At 36.1% G+C, this 21,859-nt stretch overlaps 1 protein-coding gene across 2 annotated transcripts in view; it reads right to left on the bottom strand.

Moving 5' to 3' along the window:
- VPS13B (vacuolar protein sorting 13 homolog B) overlaps positions 1-21,859 on the bottom strand; it is a 763,389-nt gene that overhangs the window by 358,746 nt on the left and 382,784 nt on the right. For both annotated transcript variants that reach the window (XM_065903113.1, XM_065903112.1), the window contains exon 25: positions 10,467-10,670. In XM_065903113.1, the coding sequence (XP_065759185.1) occupies positions 10,467-10,670 (204 nt within the window). The remainder of the gene's footprint in view (positions 1-10,466; positions 10,671-21,859) is intronic.

Genomic DNA, 21,859 nt, shown 5'->3' with positions numbered 1-21,859 from the left:
TCAAGGCTGTATATTGTCACCCTGCTTATTTAATTTATATGCAAAGTACATCATGAGAAATCCTGGACTGGATGAAGCACAAGCTGGGATCAAGATTGCTGGGAGAAATATCAATAACCTCAGATATCCAGATGACACCACCCTTATGGCAGAAAGCAAAGAAGAACTAAAGAGCCTTTGACGAAAGTGAAAGAAGAGAGTGAAAAACCTGGCTTAAAACTCAACATTCAGAAAACTAAGATCATGGCATCTGGTCCCATCATTTCATGGCAAATAAATAAGGAAACAGTGGAACAGTGACAGACTATTTTTCGGGGTTCCCAAATCACTACAGATGGTGACTGCAGCTATGAAATTAAAAGACACTTGCTCCTTGGAAGAAAATCTATGACCAGCCTAGACAGCATATTAAAAAGCAGAGACATTACTTTCTCAACAAAGGTCTGTCTGGTCAAAGCTATGTTTTTTCCAGTAGTCTTGTATGGATGTGAGAATTGGACTATAACGAAAGCTGAGCACTGAAGAATTGATGCTTTTGAATTGCAGTGTTGGAGAAGACTCTTGAGAGACCCTTGGACAGCATGGAGATCCAACTAGTCCATCCTAAATGAAATCAATCCTGAATATTCACTGGAAGGACTGATGCTGAAGCTGAAACTTCAATACTTTGGTCCCCTGATGCAAAGAACTGACTCATTTGAAAAGGCCCTGATGCTGGGAAAGATTGAAGGCAGGAGGAGAATGGGACGGCAGAGGATAAGATGGCTGGATGGCATCACCGACTGAATGCACATGAGTCTGAGTAAATTCCAGGAGTTGGTGATGGACAGGGAAGCCTGGCGTGCTGCAGTCCATGGCATCGCAAAGAGTCAGACATGACTGAGCTAATGAACTGAACCAATAAAAGAATTATGTTTAAAACAAAAGACAGAAAAACATTGAAAAAATGAATTCATATTGTTTTATGAATTTATATAAAATATATTTATAGTGACAATGCATATACACATCTCTATGCCCTGTATCATAATAAATCAGATTTCATTTAGTAAAAATGAGTTGATGTTCTAAATCATTTAACATCCACATATTAAAGAACCTTTTAAGCAGCTTTTAAGTAGTTTAAAAGCTACTCTATACCATGGGTACAAAGTTGGTAGTGGCTGTTTAAAATAGGGTTATGCTATGATAACAAAGATAATAGGTAATGGGGTGATAGTGGAAAGTTTATATTCCACATCAAGTATGGATGATATTGAAACAATATAATCATCATTTAACATTGTTTCTTCTCAGTTAATGCAAGCCTCTCAATGAGAGGTAAATCACCTCTAACTCATAATGTTTGACTTAGCATAAAAAACACAACACAGAAATAGAAAAAACAACAGTGTCAAATTTTCATTACATCTCTTGCTATTTGAACAAAATTTGTTAGAGTTGAAGCCTACTAGAAGTTTTCCTTCACACAAAATTATTATCAAAAGGGAAAATTATGTTCAACTTAAAAAAATTACCTGATATTGAAAAAGTTATGTGAAATATTTATTCAACATATTACTGAAAATCCTAGCCAGAGTAATTAGGCATGAAAGAGAAGTAAAAGGCAACAAAACTGGATAGGAAATAGCAGAATTATCTCTGTTGATTAACAACATGACCTTATATGTATAAAATTTTAAAAATTCCACAAAAAACTGTTAAAACTAATAAACTCATCAAGATACAAACTCAAACATAAAAGTCAGCTGTGTTTTTGTACAATAACAATGAGCAATCAGAAAAGGAATAAAACAATTCTATTTATAATAGCATCAAAAAGAGTAAAATCCTTAGGAATAAACCAGGAAGTGAAAGACTACAAAGTATTGCTAAAAAAAAAAAAATTAAAAAGAGAAAAAAAAACATACACATATGAATGTCCCATGTTCATCAGTCAGAAGACTTAGTGTTAAAATGAAAAGTTGCTGTTTGATAGGTACCACATTGCGGTTGGGAAATTTTTAAGTTTTGGATACGGTTGGTGGTGATGGTTGCACAACAACCTGAATGTACTCAATGTCATACAATAGTACACTTAAAAAAGGTTTAAAAGGTAATTTTGCATCGTATATTTTACCAGAGAAAAAGTTTGATATAAAAATCTTAACTGGGATGTAAAATCATAATCTCATAGTACCAAAAAATACCAGTGTATTTGTTTAGCATTTGTAGAACATATGTTCACTAGTTTTATTTTATACAGACTGGGTTACTAGAGTGGCATAAAAAATATTTGATCATTAAATATTACTTTATCAATGAGCAAACTAAAATTAATATTCTATGAATACAGTAGTATCATTGTTGGAGTTGGAAACCTGGAACAAGATGTGTACCTATACTCCCTTTAAGGCTTCCCTGATAGCTCAGCTGGTAAAGAACCTGCCTGCAATGCAGGAGACCCTGGTTTGATTCCTAGGTTAAGAAGATCCGCTGTAGAAGAGATAGGCTATTCATGCCAGTATTCTTGGGTTTCCCTTGTGGCTTAGCTGGTAAGAATCCACCTGCAATGTGGGAGACTTGGGTTTGATCCTTGGGTTGGGAAGATCCCCTGTAGAAGAGAAAGGCTATCCAAATCAGTATTCTGGCCTGGAGAATTCCAAGGACTGTATAGTCCATGGGGTCACAAAGAGTCAGACAGGATTGAGTGACTTTCACTTTCACTCCCTTTAAGGATGATAACATTAGTGTCTTTTGTCTATCCAGTCCTTACCTCTTTCCTAATAGTCTTCTAAGCCAAAACTTCTTCTATATGCAAATAATGCCTAAACTAAGACCCAGTTTAGATAAGGGATGAGTTGTACCCAAGTGCCTTTTCAACTAGGATTACCTTGTTGACTACCTTGTTGATTATCATACAATGACTGTGGAATTTCTACACAAAACAAATTATCTGTAAATAAGTAAAACAAGAGGGAACACTTCCCACATCATTTTATGAAGAGAGCACATTCATGACACCAAAATACAACAAAGTTATTATGTAAAAGAAAAGTTAAAGGTCAGTATAACTGATGATTACACAAACCAAAACCCTAAACAAGTATTAACAAACACAATCCAGCAAGATATAAAAAAAGAAACTATACCACTGCCAACTTGGGTTTGTTCCAGATACAGGATCAGCTTAATACTTGAAAATCAGGTGCTTCCCTGGCGGTTCAGTGGTAAAGAATCTGTCTGCCAATGCAGGATTCATGGGTTTGATCCCTGATCCAGGAAGATCCCACATACTGCAGAGCAACTAAGCTTGTGCAACAACTATTGAGACTGCGCTCTAGAGCCCGGGAGCCACAACTATTGAGCCCATGTGCTGTGACTACTGAAGCCTGTGTGCCCGAGAGCCCGTGCTCCACAAAGAGAAGCCACTACAATGAGAAGCCTGAGAACCACGTTTTGAGAGTAGCCCCCATTCACCACAACTAGAGAAAAGCCTGCAGAGCAATGAAGATCCAGCACAGCCAAAAATAAATAAATTTTTTTAAAAAAGAAAGACAATCAACCAAAGTTACTAGTCACCTTAAAGGAAGAGGAAGAAACTAGTATATAATCATATCAATTGAACAAAAGTTCCAAATACCAAAGAATACTTCTATAATAAAATGGGAAAGATTTCTAAAAAGAAAACCAAAATCTTACTGAAATTAAGAAAAATAAAAAGAGGAACGTATCATATTCATAGATACTCAGTTAATATTTGTACTAACATACTGAGATGAATATTAATATCATCTCCACTTTTAGAGATAATATAACTAAAGAACAGAGGTTCAATAATGTGATCATAGGGCTTCCCAGGTGACTCAGTGGTAAAGAATCTGCCTGCAATTCAGGAGATACAGGTTTGATCCCTGGGTTAGGAAGATCCCTTGGAGGAAGGCATGGCAACCCACTCCAATATTCTTGCCTGGAGAATCCCATGGACAGAGGAGCCTGGCGGGCTACAGTCCATGGGGTGCACAGAGTTGGACACAACTGAAGTGACTAAACACAATGTGATCATAAACTTCAGAGATAAAAATTCAAGTTCTCTGATTTCAAAGTGTTTTCTATAGATTCCATTAACTTAGAATCACACTCAGATGGTTCAGTCCAGTCCCTAGTTTCTGTGACACTAGCCTAAATTCACTGCATTTCAATTTTCTAGTAAATGAAATTTCCAACAATCCGTTTCAATAGAATAGCTATAAACTGATGGAATTAAGAGAAATATCTTTGTTCACTTGTCAAGCTCTACAAAACTATTATACCAAATTAGAGGGAGGCAATCCTTAAAGCTGACAAAGTAGAGTTTATGACAAAAAGTGGGGAAGTAGCAGACACAATTTAGCTGGTTTTCCTCAGGAGAAAAAAAAAAACACCTTAGAGAAACATTCTATTTTTATGTTTGCAAAGTTACTGTGGAAACTAAGTAAATGACTTCTAATTTTCACTTTTTTATCTTTGGTACTACATTTTTGGGAAAAATTTGAAATATGCTTGGTTTCATTTAGGGATAATATTAAGTGCTGTCTTAATTCTATACCATCCATATTGGTAGTAAGCAAATCATTAAAATGACAGAAATGTGCTCTTCTAAGTACGAAATCAGTACTAAATAAAGTATATTGAATAATTTTACATTCACTTTACTCCTTAACTTATGTAATAAATAACTCAGTTATCAACATACTTCAATAGGTAAAGAAAAATTAAAATAGCATTTCTAGTATTAGTTTTGAAATGGTTTGTCAGGCACAGGTCATATAAAATGCATACAACATCTTCATGACAAAATAACTTGATTAAGAATTAATCAACCTTTACATATCAGTATTCATAGAGCATTATTCATAATAGCTAAAAGGTGGAAATAACCCAGATGTCCATCAAGAGATCAATGGATATATAAAATATGCTATATAAGCAAATGGAGTATTAGCCACAGAAGAAGGGAATGAAATTCTTATACATGTTACTATGTGAATAAATCTCTAAAACATTACACTATGTAAAATAAGCTAAACAAATACTTACAATTTCTTTTATATGAGGTTCCCAGAATAGGTGAATTCACAGAGACAGAAAGTATTAATAGTGGTTATCAAGGATGGCAATGAGAAAATAGGGAGTCACTGTTTCATGGGAGAAGACTTTTTGTTTGAAATGATGAGGTAGTTTTGAAGATGGATAGTTGTTATGAATTGTAAATATAAAAAATGGTGAAAATGGTAAATAATGTTACTTACATTTTACCACAATAAAAATATTCAGCAAAAAAAGTTAACCATTGATTTTGAGAATCTAATAGACACAAGACAGAATGAGGAAAACAAAGATTCCAAAGACCAGTTCTCAGTACTCAAAGATGTTAAAGAAATTTAAATTCAAGTAACATGGCATATCAAGTTGAAATGCATGTCTTCCTTTTCCATCACAAAAGCACTGAAATTCTAGATAAAACAAGAGAATTTTGCCTTTTCTTTCATCTATTCTTCTTCAATCATTAATACACTGTTTATCTGGGAGGCTAACCTATGTGAACAATATATACAAAGATTCTTGTCCTCTGGTTTCTAGCTGTTCTGTGGAACAGTAGCAGGAGACAGGAAGGAGGAAAAAAATATGAAGTCAGAGTATTAGTCCCTGTTTTCCATGCCTTTAAACCGACTTACAGCAACAACATCCTAGTGTTACTAGCTCCAGGTACTATACTATCTCCGGTGGTTTCCCTTCCCTTCCTTGTCCTTATGAGAATGTCACTTTCCTCTGACTAATAAAATAGTGAAACTTGAAACTAATAAAAGAAAATCTCAATGTCAGAAATGAAGAGGAAACACAAAATCTGGGTAATGAATGGGAACTGAGTCTGTGATGGTAAATGGAGGTATCAAACTCATGTAAGGGTCTAGAGGTTTGAGCAATGCCATGTTAATTCTCACTGAGGGCAAACTGGAGTCTAAGTTGGAGCTGTTTGCATAAAGCCTGGGACCAAAAACCAGCTGCTTTTTCAGTAAAACAGACGATTCACATGAGGCTTCACTAAACTATAGAAGTGTCATGAATGTTTTCCATATGGGGCACCAAAGTGGAGAGGAACAAGAAAGAAAAACACCAACCTCTCTTTTCTCTCACATTCCAAAGCCCTACTTGTATCAGTGATTGAAACTAGGTGGATTGGATATAGTTAAAGGGATACTTGGTAAAGTGGAATTAAAAAAGGAATTGAGAAAATGCCTTGGAATGAAAACAAAGCACTAATGACAGTAGAGAAAAAAAGAAAACAAATAAAAATCAACTAACAAATAGTGGTTCACAGACAAAGAGAGAGAACATGAGAAGTTCTAGAAAATAAGACTAATGGGAATGTAGAAGAATTTTCCTGCTGTTGTATGAGAATTTTTTAGAACTGAATAAAAATATCCCACAAAACCTCAAGTGTTGAGCAGGATAAAGGAGAACACACCTACACTTGGTGGCAACAATTTACTTTTAAAAGAAAAATTTATCAATGAATCAAGTTCTAGAATTCATATGATAACACACATTAGGGACCCTGGAGTTAGAAGGCAGAAGTTTTCATTTCAGCTTTGCCACTTACCTATATTATCTCAACCAAGTCACTTAGCCTCTGTAGTTACAAATTCTTCATTGTAAAAGGGAAATACTACTACCCAACTCATAATATAGGTTTCAGAATTAATAGAAACAATGCTTGCAAAGTGCTCAGAGTTGAATGATTACAGCAGAGATAGCAGGGCATGCAAAGACAGCGTTTACTGTCTGGCTCTCTACTGCAAAAGATTGTGACCTCTGCTTGAAGATGGTACTTGCTTCCGGGCTACCCCATGGTAACTGAGCTGTGGGCAGTTGCCTTCTCTCTTATGTGCCCTACCTGGCAAGAACACCTCCATCAGAGCCATATTAGGGCAAAGGGCAGAGACACCAGCACGAAGGAAAGACAGGCCTTGATCAGAAATGAGGTGGGGCCAGCCATGCCAGCTCATGCCAGCTCTACCCACAGAAATCTTCTAAATATTTAACATGCCACCTCTAAATGAGTGAGTGAAGTTGCTCAGTCGCGTCCGACTCTGCGACCCCATGGACTGTAGCCTACCAGGCTCCTTCCATCCATGGGATTTTCCAGGCAAGAATACCGGAGTGGGTTGCCATTTCCTTCTCCAGAGGATCTTCCCAACCTACGGATGGAACCCGGGTCTCCTGCATTGTAGGCAGATGCTTTACCAACTGAGCCACCAGGGAAATCATGCCACCTCTAGGAACACACGAAACTTTAAATTTTCTTCTTAGTGCTGACTACATGAAGACGACTTTGTTAAACTAATTAAATGGTATACCACAGTAGCACTAAGCTGTTATAAAATGATTTTATTACAATGGGGAAGGGATAGAATATAACTATAGAATAATTTCAATGTGACAATTATATTTAAATTCATCAACATCAACACTCTTTTACTGAGGCAATAATAAAAATATTAAAAATATATTTATCAAAGTAATACTATTACTCAGAGCTTACTAAGAGACACCACAGGATGCATCAAAACTTTGCTGGGACATGGATCTCTTGGCCCTCAGGGTTTTGGAGTAAAGCTTACAGTGAATGGAGCTTTCAATGACTGAGAGATTCTTTTGATTACTCTAGATGCAAACATCATCTTCTATATATGTAATGACATGAAAATGGTAGGGAAGCACTACTGTAACTAACCACAAAATATATACTATGTATATATTTTTATAGTTAATTATAACGTTGTGTTAGTTTCCGGTATACAGCATGGTGATTCAGTTTTATATATGTGTATGTATATATACACACATATATATATATTTTCACACACACAAATATATTTTTCAGATTCTTTCCCATTATATATTACTATAAAATACTGAATATAGTTCCCTGTGATATACAGCAGGTTCTTGTTTACTATTTTACATATAGTAGTGGTATATGTTAACCCCAAACTCCCTAATTTTTCTCCACCCCCACACGCTATCCCTTCTGGTAAGCAGTTTGTTTTCTATGTCTGTGAATCTATTTCTGTTTTGTAAATAAGTTCATTTCTATCATTTTTTAGATTCCACATATAAGAGATACCAAAAGCTCTTGCAGTAAAGTTCACAATGCATAGTGTTCTTACAATGCAAAAGCTCTTGAGACAGAGAGATTACTATGTTAAGTTAGTCAGACAAAGACAGATATCATATGGTTTTGAAAAATGAAGAACTTCAACTTTTTAAAATGTAGTATCTTCCAAACTTATTTAGCCAAAGACTCCTCTTTTCACAGCCAGTATGTTGAGACTGCACAAAATACTTTGTGAAAAACTCTGGTAATCAAAAGCTTGCAGTGGTACGTTGATAGATACGGATAATACAAGTGAAACTGATAAAAGAAGTTAAATACTCTGGGCATTTCACTGGTAGAAAGGAGAGTGTCCCACTCAACAGCTGTTTACTAAGTACTGCATTAAACAATGTCAAGATGAGCATGAGGATGTACGTATTTTGGGAGCAGTCTTTTAGAAAGAAATATTTTAAAACCATCGCAAGTTCAGAAAAGACAGGGCTCATCTGGAATGGACACCTGTTGGTCATACATCTAGGATCTGCCATTCATACAGAGTACAACTTAAATGGTACTTTCTAGAACTGTGTTGTGTCCAAGCTAAACAGAAGGACATGGTAACCCTGATTATGAGATCTAACACAGATGAACATGCCCTGCAATTTCTAGAAGGAAGTCGATGTTTTTACCCAAAAAGGATATGTCCCATTGACTCCATATCCCGAACAGTTTTAAATTTTTCATTTGGGGAGAAAAAAAGTACTTCTATCACTTAGATCACTGTGATTCTTAAGATTTGGAATGAGCAGGAATAGAGGATAGAGAAATTGCTTATGCAGGGGTCAAATGTCAATAGATCTACTCCAACATGCAGTACTTGGGTACAATCTCAAAAATGGCAGAATGGTCTCAGTTCATTTCCAAGGGAAATTGTTCAACATCACAGGAATCCAAGTCTGCCCCAACCACTGATGCCTAAGAAGTTGAAGTTGATTTGTTCTATGAAGACCTAACAAGACCTAAAACTAACACCAAATCTATGTCCTTTTCATCATAGAGGATCAGAATGCAAAAGTAGGAAGTTAAGAGATACCTGGAATAACAAGCAACTTTGGCTCTGGAGTACAAAATGAAGCAGGGCAAAGGCCAACAGCATTTTGTCAAGAGAACACATTGGTCATAGCAAACACCCTTTTCCAACAACTCAAGAGACAAATCTACACAGGGACATCACCAGATGGTCAATACCAAAATCAGCCAAAATGGAGAATATTATCTGACAGTAATTGAAGTAGGTGAAAATCCTGTTTCTAAGTAAATATTTGAGCATTAAATTGTTTTAAATCTAAAAACAATATTTTTGGTATTTATGCATGATTTTAGTATATATTGGAGAAGGAAATGGCAACCCACTCCACTATTCTTGCCTGGAGAATCCCATGGACTAGAGGAGTCTTGTAGGCTACAGTCCGTGGGGTCGCAAAGAGTTGGACAAGACTAAGTGACTGACACTCAGTATATATTAAGAGCTCCAGAAATGCAACTACTGAAAAGAACAAAAAATTTCTTTTCTTTGAAACTTTATCAAGTTTTCATTATTTCAGAAAATCACACCAACAATGGTCCCACTTGCAGCATTTAATACAGACCTGTAAAAGTATGTTTGCATCAGATACATTCACAGTAATTATATGTACCAGGCAACAGCATTACAACTTCTAATGTAACCATGCCCAAGCATTTACATATTACAATAACAATTTACTATACTTTAAATTACTTTCCTTTAATTCTTTATATTTTATTCAGGATACTATTTTTGAAAACATATGTACATGCAGGTTACGATTATTTTCATTTTACAACAGTAAAGGAGGGGCTTTGAAAATATTTGTTATAAAAAGGGCATAGACATATTGGGTGAGGTCACAATGTGGAAAATGAAAAGGAAGGTTTCTATGATCAGAAGGAGAGAACTTTGCCTTGGTTAAGACTGAAAATCACAATCTAAAGATAATAAAGACACTCTGGTTCTGAGCCTCATTTGCAGCCAGCTTCTAAGTTTTCATACTTCTGAGAAACCATACATTTACTGTGCCTTAGTTTTTGTCATTTCACAGAACCTCTACTTTCCTGAACTATCCCACTAACTACTGAAAGGGATGAAAATACTTGAACCTAAGAGAAACAGTAACATACAGCCATAGCTACCATAGCACCTCATGAGCCTTCTAAACTCATCAGCTTCCACAGAGGTGAGGTCATCTTCATTCTCAATCCTGACATAGAACTCTGTGGTATATATATCACCCTTCATTTACTAACACAATTTTTCAGAAACACTTACCTCAGTAGTAGTTCCAATGTCAGCAGATGGGCTACATGTGCTGTTATCTGGAGGAGCTGTGCCTATACTGCTTCTAACTGGCGAGCTAGGGAAAGGCCCCACCACGGATTCCGGGTAAGCTGAAGAAGAACTGAGATTGCCTCTCTTCTGAATCTTATTCCAGACTTTATTCATGATACCTGTTAACTCATATAAGAGCTGCACCTGAGCAGAAGGAAAAAAATAAAAAGCAAAAACAAATCTTTTAACTTCTGGTCAAAACTGACTAAAATACTCTCAACGAGAGAAACCTAAAACTAAGTCCACAGAAACAAGAATACATGAAAAAAAATCTATCAATAAATCATTGATCATAGTACTATATCATGATATATATGATATATAATTATTATATATACTGTAATTATTATATATGACCATGATTATTTTATCATGATATCATCATTCTGATGATATAGAGAAAAGTAATTCAAATATATAATATTAAACACTTAATCATGAATTGAATTTGAGACAGATATAATAAATTTAATCATACTTAAAATTGGTCCCATATTTATAACTTGATATTTTACAGCAAGTTAGCATTTTTGTGGGAAAATCATACAAATAAAATAATGCTAATAAAATAAAACACTAATACAACAGCTTATGATGAGACAGATTTCTTTTAATATATGACTAATAGAACAACCACAAATAAATGCCTCTTAAACAGAGCTCTCAGGATCAAAAATTAGAAATTAAATATATCCTAGTATATATGACTATTTAGTAATATATAATTGCCATTCTTATTTTGAATTATTTACAATTTAAATTTTCTCTATTTTCTGAAGAATAAATCTGAAAGTGGATTTCTTACCCAGCAAAATACAGTAAAAAGATATAACATAGAATAGTAAAAGGAAAATGTTACATGAGACTTTTCTATAGATAAAGAACATAAACTATCCAACCTACTATTCCCCTCAGATTTGCCATTCCAATATCCAGAAAAAAATCTGTTTAACTTGCACGTTGTTTGACTAAGTTCTAAGATATTTACATAAGATTTCATAAATAAGCATTAATCATGGAATTTGTATGACAACATATTGCCATATACTGTATAAAAGAAGCCTAGGGGGGAAAATGCAAACACAATATATAAGCAAATCCACAGCTGGATACCATATTCTGCTTGCCATTAAAAAAAGAAAGAAAGAAAGAAATTCTCATATTTATAAGAAGTTTCAGCCCCAGGACACATCCAGATGATAAAGCTGGCTTCTTATGTGGGCAGAACAGATGCCTAAAAACAGTGTTGTCAATCCTTATTTGATATAAAACAGTACATGGGTTACAGTTTTTCATTGCTTTTTGTGTGATGAAGTCTCAAATCTCAGATTATAGCTCTTTTTGTTTAAAAACAAAAATCTAATGGCTAGCGTTCCTAGAAAAAAGCTGTTAGAGAATTTTTAGTTTAATTCCTTTTGGCTTTCATAATCATTAGTACTCTCTAAAAAGAATTCATTTTGTTCCAAACCAAATTTTTTAAAAGATTATTTTACCTTTTCTTAAATAATTAGAACTGACACATAAAGAAAGTATAAACAGTTTCAAATACTTTTCAGGGCATAAAGTTTATTTACTTGAGAGAACTGATGCCGCCTTTATTGTTACTACTTCTGATTTCCTTTAACTCTAGCCATTAAATAATTGTATATGAATGTCATCAAATATACTGTGTATTCAGCATGCCAAATAAGCAATGACCTAAACTTGAAAAGTATCACTATTTTCAATGAGGAAAGTTACTATCACAAAATCCAAGCTTCCTCAATTCAGAGGTTTAAAAAAATAAGGCACAAATTCTGAAGATAAATGTTCAACTCATATTCTTCAAGCTGTACTGAAAAATATACCCACAAAAGTCACAATGAGCTACTACTACCAACCTATTAAGAGATCTGAAATTAAAAAGTATAACCAGACCAAGTATCGATGAAGATGTAGAGCTGCTAAAACTCTCATTTACTCTGACAAAAAACAAAATTTAGAATACAGTTTGTCAGTTTCTGAAAAAGACATACCTACCATATGAATGAACCATTTCCTAAGTGTTTCCCCAAGAAAAATGAAAATCTATGTCCACACAAAGACATATATAAAAAACTATTTATAGCAGTTTTATTTCTAAGAGTCTAAACCTAGAAAAAAATCTCAAATTTTAACTAGTAAGTTAACCAACGGTACAATAGAATACTTAGCAATAAAAAGAAATAAATTATAGATTCATGCAAAAACATGAATTAATCTCAAAATCACAATGCCAAATCAAGGAAGCTAGGCAAGAGAGAGCAAGAGAACACAACTGTATGATTCCATTTATACAGAATCCTAGCAAATGAAAATTAATCAGTAACAGTATCAGTGATTATCTGGGACAAGGGGAGGAGTAAAAGGGAGAATAACAAAGGAGCACAGGAAACTTGAAGATGATGCATTATCTCCACTGTGAAGGTGATTTCATAGGTACACTAGCCAAATGTTATCAAATTGATAACCTAAGCATGTGCAATTTATTGTATTTATGCTGTTGTAGTTTAATTGCTTCAGTCACATCCAACTCTTTTGCAACCCCATGGACTGTAGCAGGCCAGGTTATCTCTGTGCATGGGATTCCCTGGGCAAAAATGCTGGAATGGGTTGTCATTTCCGTCTCCAGCAGATATTCCCCACACAGAGATTGAACCCACATCTCCTGCATTGGCAGGTGGATTCTTTACCACTGAGTCACAAGGGAAGCCCTGTATTTATGTAAATCCCCCCCAAAATTTTCAAAATTCTCTAAAAAATGAGCAACACAGGAGGCAACTTTATATTGGGTATGTATGAAGGTGATTAAATATCTGTAATATTTTGCATATATGCAAGACATTAACTATAAAATGGAACGTTATATTGTTTAAAAATTAACTGCACATATATTTTTCATTTAATCTTATAACCAATCAAAAATGAGACTTAACTGGGCTGGAGAGGCAAAGACAAGGCTCAAGAAAATATACTCTTGAAGGATAGACAGGATTTCAGTGGCTGAAAAGAATCATTCCAGTCACAAAAATAGCAAGAGCAAAAGCCAAGTGCAGAAAATAAAAAAGACATGATGTAGAGGCCATGAGAAGTTCTGAAGCATACTAGGAGAGTCAGATAGCAGAGTAAACAGAAAGGCAAACAGGAAAAAGAAAATTCATGGATAAACAATGTCAATGGAAATCAAGCAGGAATGGAACTCTAGCAATCAATGCCTGGTCCATGTTGAACAAGAAAGAGCTCTAAATGAATATTTAGAAAGGCTATGTTGTTTAGCATACGGACTGTTACTAAACATTAAAATTCAGTTTCAAAAGAAAGTTTTTGCCAAAAAAACTCAAAAAACAAACAAGAAACACCCTGTTCATACAGAGCATTACATTTAGTCACACTATTTGTTTACAAAATAAAACTGAAAATCAGAAGCATAGAGGATTTAAAAATGAGTTACTGGTACAAGAATACAAACCCAGTTTTGTCTGAACTCAATGATTGTGTTCTTAGACAGTAATGCCAAATTCCAATATCATGGTGAAAACTGAACTTACAGCAATAAAAACTGAATAAATGGATAGGAAAGGAGCATAAAATCTATTCTTTTTCGTTCCCCATCCTTAATTATTGGTAGAGAGAAAACTTAAATTTTATTATGCTAAAGAAGATGCTACATTAAAGAGAATTCATTTAATTTTTGAATAAACACAGCTTTTAAGGTTTGAGAGACTAGTTCCTAAAGACATTAAAGGAAACAGGGTAACTGGTAAAATATTTAAGATGAAAGGCAAGGTTGATGGAAATCACTCCTACGAACAAATACTTTGATTCAACCAGGTTAAATATTTATAGTGTCCAAGGCTTTGACTGGCAATGAATAAGTTCTAGGAACTGACACAGCGGTTTAGGTCTCTGCAGCTGATATAAGGATCTACAACAAATTCAGACATGACAAAAAAAAATCTGTTTTAAGTCTGTCCTACATATAGAGATTGCACTATATTTTAAAGTATATATACTTCTTGAGAGCTCTAAGCAATAATGATCCAAAGTAATTAATGTGTTTGTGCAAACACTTATGAGGTCATTCTAACAAATAAAAAAATGGCATGGAAGTAGGAATTGAATAGAATCAAGAAGCGTATTCACTGGGCTACGATCCAAAGTCCACAGTTTCTGACAGTGTATGCAAAATTTAGTAGACATATACATTGTTCTGGGGGAAAGGCTTTTATAACATTCTCAAACAAGTCCATAGCACAAAAAAAGATAAGAAGTACTTCAAAAAAAACATAAATGGGAAACAAATAAACAAAAAAACCCAGATTAGCTAGTAAGAAACCTCTCATAAGAAAGATGTTTATTTAGGGTCATCAATCTTAAAATAAAAACAGTAAAAGAAATTTCAGGGATCTTACATGTATTATGGGTGTTTGTATTTTATGGCCTGCAACACTTTATAAGCCAGGACCCCACCCCTCCAAAAAAAAAAGAAATATAGGTATACTTCACTAAGAAAGAAGAAAGATTTTTGGCCAAAAACGCCATAAACTTTAAAGCAAATAACTGTACCACAGGGTCTGCATTTATAGAATACAAGGAGGCTCTTCAAACTGCTAAGAAATTTAACAGAAAAATTAAGTAAATGATATGAAATAACTCATAAAAGAGCAAATTAAGTGGCCAATAAACACTGAAAAGCTGTCCATCTACGTTAATAATCAAAGTGAGTGAAGTCGCTCAGTCGTGTCCGACTGTTTGCGACCCCGTGGATTGTAACCTACCAGGCTTCTCCGTCCATGGGATTCTGCAGGCAAGAATACTGGAGTGGGTTGCCATTTCCTTCCCCAGGGGATCTTCCCAACCCAGGGATCGAACCCAGGTCTCCCGCATTGGAGGTAGACGCTTTAACCTCTGAGCCACCAGGGAAGCCCCCATTAGGAACATACAAATTAATGTAAACAAAATGAACTGTCAATTTATAAAAAAGCAAACTCAATGGCCAATAAACATTTGAAAAGTTGCTCAGACATCTGGTTTATTTCTCTTCAGTATGAAGGATTTCCTTTAGGATTTCTTACAGTGTAGTTCTACTGGTGATAGATGCTTTCATTCAAGAACTGCCTTTATTTTGTCTTCATTCATAAATGTTACATATTTTTTATTTAGAATTTTGAGTTGAGGGGCTTTTTAAAAATTTTTCGTAATTTAATTATGTTTATCTTTTGATCTTTACACTTGCCTATGAGAAGTAAGCGAACAATAAAAATTCAGTCCTCTTGCATGTAATGTGTTATTTTTTCTCTTTTTCTCATACCTTCAAGATATGTTCTTTATCTGTGGCTGTCAACAGTTGGACTATGATGTGCATATGCATGGCCTTCTTTGTGGGTTTATCTTACTAATCTTTCCCCCCTCATTTCTGGCCTATATGTAGCACTCAATAAATATCTGCTAAATGCTAAATGAACTGCTAAAGGGAAAAAAAAATCAAATCATCATCTGTAATTTTGACAGAATCCAGAGGGAGCCTGGAACACAGGCTAAAGCAATCACTCACAAAAAGAGGTTTATTTGGAGTCTCATGTTTTACCATTAAAATTTAGGTTAATCTGGCACACAAGGATATCAAATAGTATTTTCAAAGATTTTGAGTATTTATAAAATAATAAGATAAACAATTGTTAATAAAATTACATTTCCTTAGCATATTTATTTCTGAAAACTGAAACTGTTAGTGGCTCAGTAGTGTCCAACTCTTTGGAAGCCCACTGACTACAGACCACCAGGATCCTCTGTCCATGGGATTCTCCAGGCAAGAATACTTGTGCATGTGGCCGTTCCCTTCTCCAGGGGCTCTTCCCAACCCAGGGATCAAACCCAGGTCTCCTGCATTGCAGCCAGATTCTTTACTATCTGAGCCACCAGGGAAGCCCATGTCTGAAAAGAGTTTTCAAGTAAATCTTTCAGCAATTAGACATGATGTGTTTGCCTTCACAGATTCCTAATGAAGCAATTTTCACAGGTGTGGAGATGTAATGGGCTATATGGATAAAGCTACATGTAAAGTCTCAAATTCAAACTTGTACCATTGATTCAGTGTATTAACCAGTGTTATATTGCTTTATCCTCTCAATACACGTTTGATAGTGTAGTTTAAAATTTTAAGTCAAAGACTTGTTAAAATTGGAAAACAAAAACAAAAACAAAAACAACCTCCCTTATCTATTTATTATGCAGATTATCTGTTTAATCGGGCTTCTCTAGTGGCTCAGTGGTAGAATCCGCCTGCCAAGCAGGAAACACAACTTGGATTCCTGGGTCAGGAAGATCCCCTGGAGAAGGAAATGGCAATTCACTCCACTATTATTGCCTGGGAAACTCCATGGACAGAGGAGCCTTGTGGGCTACAGTCTATGGGGTCACAAAAAAGTCAGATAGGACTTAGCAACCAAACTACAACAATCAACAACAAATCTTTGAGTACTTGATTCTTCAAAGTGCTGTACGGTTTTGTAGCTTCCAGTTCCTTCAGGAATACTACCACATTACACCAGGGATATTCATGATAATTTACATCAGTTCAGTTCAGTTGCTCAGTCGTGTCTGACTCTTTGCGACCCATGAATCGCAGCACACCAGACCTCCCTGTCCATCTCCCGGAGTTTACCCAAACTCATGTCCATAGAGTTGGTGATGCCATCCAGCCATCTCATCTTCTGTTGTCCCCTTCTCCTCCTGCCCCCAATCCCTCCCAGCATCAGGGTCTTTTCCAATGAGTCAACTCTTCACATGAGATGGCCAAAGTACTGGAGTTTCAGCTTCAGCACCAGTCCTTCCAATGAACGCCCAGGACTGATCTCCTTTAGGATGGACTGGTTGGATCTCCTTGCAGTCCAAAGGACTCTCAAGAGTCTTCTCCAACACCACAGTTCAAAAGCATCTATTCTTCGGCGCTCAGCAACCCACTCCAGTACTCTTGCCTAGAGAATCCTGTGAATACAGGAGCCTGGTAGGCTGCTGTCCATAGGGCTGCAAAGAGTTGGACACGACTGAAGCGACTTAGCATGCATTGGAGAAGGAAATGGCAACCCACTCCAGTATTCTTGCCTGGAGAATCCCAGGGATGGAGGAGCCTGGTGGGCTGCCGTCTATGGGGTCACACAGAGTCAGACACGACTTATGTGATTTGGCAGCAGCAGCAGTTTTCTTCACAGTCCAACTCTCAAATCCATTACATAGATCTCAAGGTTTATATCAGAGTCAATCTGAACTCTCTAAATGACATTTATATTGCATTTCAGAACTTGCAAAGTTATTTTCATAAATATCTCACTTAAAGTTCCCAACAACCTTGTGATCACGTTTGGATACAGCAGTTGGTAGCAGTTTAACAAAAGTTGGTTTATTAGGACGCATCAAGAAAGAAAAGTAGAATTAAATGCATAGATAAAATTCATTACATTTTAGGTACAAAGTGATTCTCAGGGCATGAGGTTCTTTCAGTTTTCATTTCTCAAAAAGCAAAAAAAAAAAAAACAAAAAAAAACAGTCTTTGGTGTTTGGCGAGCAACAGCAAGGAGCCCCTAGAAATCAAGTGATTGAGGAAATGTAGAAAGAAAAGGGCAGACATAAAAAGGGAATACCAGGTCAAAAATAAATTATTTATGTGATGACTTGACTTAGAACTGCTTTATATTTAAACAAAAACAATAAAACATGAGCTTAATTCTAAACAAGGTGAATATCTAAAGGAGATATTCCAGAGCTCTAGTTTTGAGCCACAGTCTTACCTTTAATAAGACTCACAGAAATCACCATACTATTCCGTATGAAAGTGAAGCGAAAGTGAAAGTCACTCAGTCGTGTCCGACTCATTGTGACCCCATGGACTATACAGTCCATGGAATTCTCAAGGCCAGAATACTGGAGTAGGTAGCCTTTCCCTTTTCCAAGGGGTCTTCCCAACTCAGGGATCAAACCCAGGTCTCCCACATTGCAGGCAGATTCTTTACCAGCTGAGCCACAAGGAAGCCCAAGAATACTGGAGTTGGTAGCCTATCTTTTCTCCAGTGGATCTTCTGACCCAGGAATTAAACAAAAGTCTCCTGCATTGCAGGCAAATACTTTACCAACTGAGCTATCAGGGAAACCCAATTAATCTTAACTTTTTTTTCTTTACTTTGATATATGAGTATATATATCAAAGTATATATATATCAAAGTGTATATATATCAGTGTGTATATATATATGAGTATATATATCAAAGTAAAATAAAAAAAATTAAGAATAATAATAGGAGTTGCTGTTGTTGAGTCACTAAGTCATATCTGACTCTTTAGAACTCCATGGACTGTAGCATGCCAGGCTCCTCCATCCTCCATTATCTCCCAGAGTTTGCTCAAGTTCATTTCCATTGAGCTGGTGATGCTATCTAACCATCTCATCCTCCACTGGCCCCTACTCCTTTTGCCTTCCATCTTTCCCAGCATCAGGGTCTTTTAGAGTCCCACGCTAAAACACTAACAGGAGCAGAATTCATCTTTAGATGGGATAGCTATGGGTAACGAGATTATGTGCAGTAGGACAATCCTTCCAAGGCTACAATGAATACTAAACTAAGTCCTCAAAATATAAAGTCTCTGGTAGGTAACTCCATGTAGCAGTAAGCATTTTTTTTTTTTTAAGTTTTTAATGGGAGGGTAACTGCTTTACAATGCTGTATTGGTTTCTGCCATACAACAACATGAATCAGTCATAATTTTATATATATATATGTATATATCCCCTTCCTCTTTAGCCTCCCTCCTACCTCCCATCCCACCTCTCCTGGTCATCACCAAGCATCAGACTGGGCTCCCTGTGTTAGAGAGCAGCTTCCCGCTAGCTGTCAATTTCACATATGATAGAGTACACATATCAACGCTGATTTCTCAGCTCATCCCACCCCGTTTCCTCTGCTATGTCTGCAAGTGTGTACTCTATGTCTGTGTCATCATTCCATCCCTGCAAATACATTCATCATTACTATTTTTCTGGATTATATATACATATATATATATATATACACATACACACACACACATATATTTGTCTATTATGTAAGGGATTGAGTTACTAATGGGCTTCCCTTGTGGCTCAGCTGGTAAAGAATCTACCTGCAGTGTGGAAGACCTGGGTTTGATCCCTGGGTTGGGAAGATCCTCTGGAGAAGGGAAAAGCAACCTACTCCAGTATTTTGGCCTCGAGAATTGCATGGACTACAGTCCATTGGGTCGCAAAGAGTCGGACATGACTGAGCGACTTTCACTGAGCTGCTATAAATATAAACTATGAATAAAAAACTTTCTTACTACTGCCAAAAGTTTCTTCATATCCCTTTATAATCTACCCTTCCTGTCACTCCCTTCTCCTTCCCTATTCCTGCCCTACCTCCAGGCAACAAGGAACTTACTTTCTGTCACAATGTAGTGGTTTACTATCATAACATCATACATAAGTGGAATTATACAGTAAGGACTCTTTTTGGTCTGGGCTCCTTCACTCAGTGTAATGCTTGTAATATTCATCCATGATTTTATATTTTATCAATAACTTGTCATTTTTATGGCTGAATAGTATTACATTGTATGGATAGAATATAATTTGTTCAATTCACTTACTGATGAACATTTGGGTGATGTTTAGTTTTGGTCTATACAAATAAAGCTGTTTAATACACCGATATAAAATATGCAGATCAGAAAGCAACAGTTAGAATTGGACATGGAACAACAGACTGGTTTCAAATAGGAAAAGGAATACGTCAAGGCTCTATATTGTCACCCTGCTTGTTTAACTTATATGCAGAGTACATCATGAGAAAGGCTGGGCTGGAAGAAGCATAAGCTGAAATCAAGATTGCCGGGAGAAATATCAACAACCTCAGATATGCAGATGACACCACCCTTATGGCAGAGAGTGAAGAGGAACTACACAGCCTCTTGATGAAAGTGAAAGAGGAGAGTGAAAAAGTTGGCTTAAAGCTCAACATTCAGAAAACTAAGATCATGGCGTCCGGTCCCATCACTTCATGGGAAATATATGGGGAAACAGTAGAAACAGTGTGAGACTTTTATTTTGGGGGGCTCCAAAATCACTGCAGATGGTGACTGCAGTGGTGAAATTAAAAGACACTTACTCCATGGAAGGAAAGTTATGACCAACCTAGATAGCGTATTAAAAAGCAGACGCATTACACTGCCAACAAAGGTCCATTTAGTCAAGGCTATGGTTTTTCCAGTGGTCATGTATGGATGCAAGGGTTGGACTGTGAAGAAAGCTGAGTGCTGAAGAATTGATGTTTTTGAACTGTGGTGTTGGAGAAGATTCTTGAGAGTGCCTCCGACTGCAAGGAGATACAACTCGTTCATCCTAAAGGAGATCAGTCCTGGGTGTTCTTTGGAAGGACTGATGCTAAAGCTGAAACTCCAATACTTTGACATCCTCATTCGAAGAGTTGACTCTGGAAAAGACCCTGGTGCCGGGAGGGATTAGAGGCAGTAGGAGAAGGGGACAACAGAGGATGAGATGGCTCGATGGCATCACCGACTCGATGAGTTTGAGTTTACTCAAAGTTTGAGTAAACTCCGGGAGTTGGTGATGGACAGGGAGGCCTGGAGTGCTGCGATTCACGGGGTCGCAAAGAGTCAGACACAACTGAGCAACTGAACTGAACTGAAAAGTCTCTGCATCCATATACATTATTGTTTCTCTGAAGAAATACTTAGGGAGCAATGACTGGGTTGGTTGTAAAGTTTTTCGTTGTTTTTTTTCCAGGAACTTTCAAGTTGTTTCCAAAGCTGTTACGTAATTCCCATCATTAGTACACAACGAGTTATAGTTGGTTCACAATGCTTCATTTTTTAAAGTTTAGCCAATCTAATAGGCGTATAGTGTTATGTCTTGTTTTATTTTCCCCTGATGAATAATGATGAGCATATTTTCATGTGTTTATTGACCAGTCATACATCTTGTGTGATACTAATCTTTTCCCCATTATGTGTACTGATATTTTATTTATTGCTCTGTCTTCATGCTATCGATTAGAAAGGATTCCTTAAATTTCTGGGAACAGTTTGATAAAGGTGTTGCTATACTTCTTCCAAGTGTCTGGATTTCTGCTATCTTAATGATACTTTCGAGGAGAAAATGTTTTTAAACCTGATTATACCCAATATTTAGATCAATTTGGGGATAGCTGCCATAAACAATATTGTCTTCTAATCTATGAACAGGTATCTCTCTCCAGTTAGATGTTCAAGTTCTCTCAGCAATGTT

The sequence above is a fragment of the Muntiacus reevesi genome, chromosome 12 (genome assembly GCF_963930625.1).
Source record: "Muntiacus reevesi chromosome 12, mMunRee1.1, whole genome shotgun sequence".
Taxonomy (NCBI): Eukaryota; Metazoa; Chordata; class Mammalia; order Artiodactyla; family Cervidae; genus Muntiacus; species Muntiacus reevesi.
Note: the sequence above shows the minus strand (reverse complement) of the source record. Positions and strands in the feature narration are given on the sequence as shown.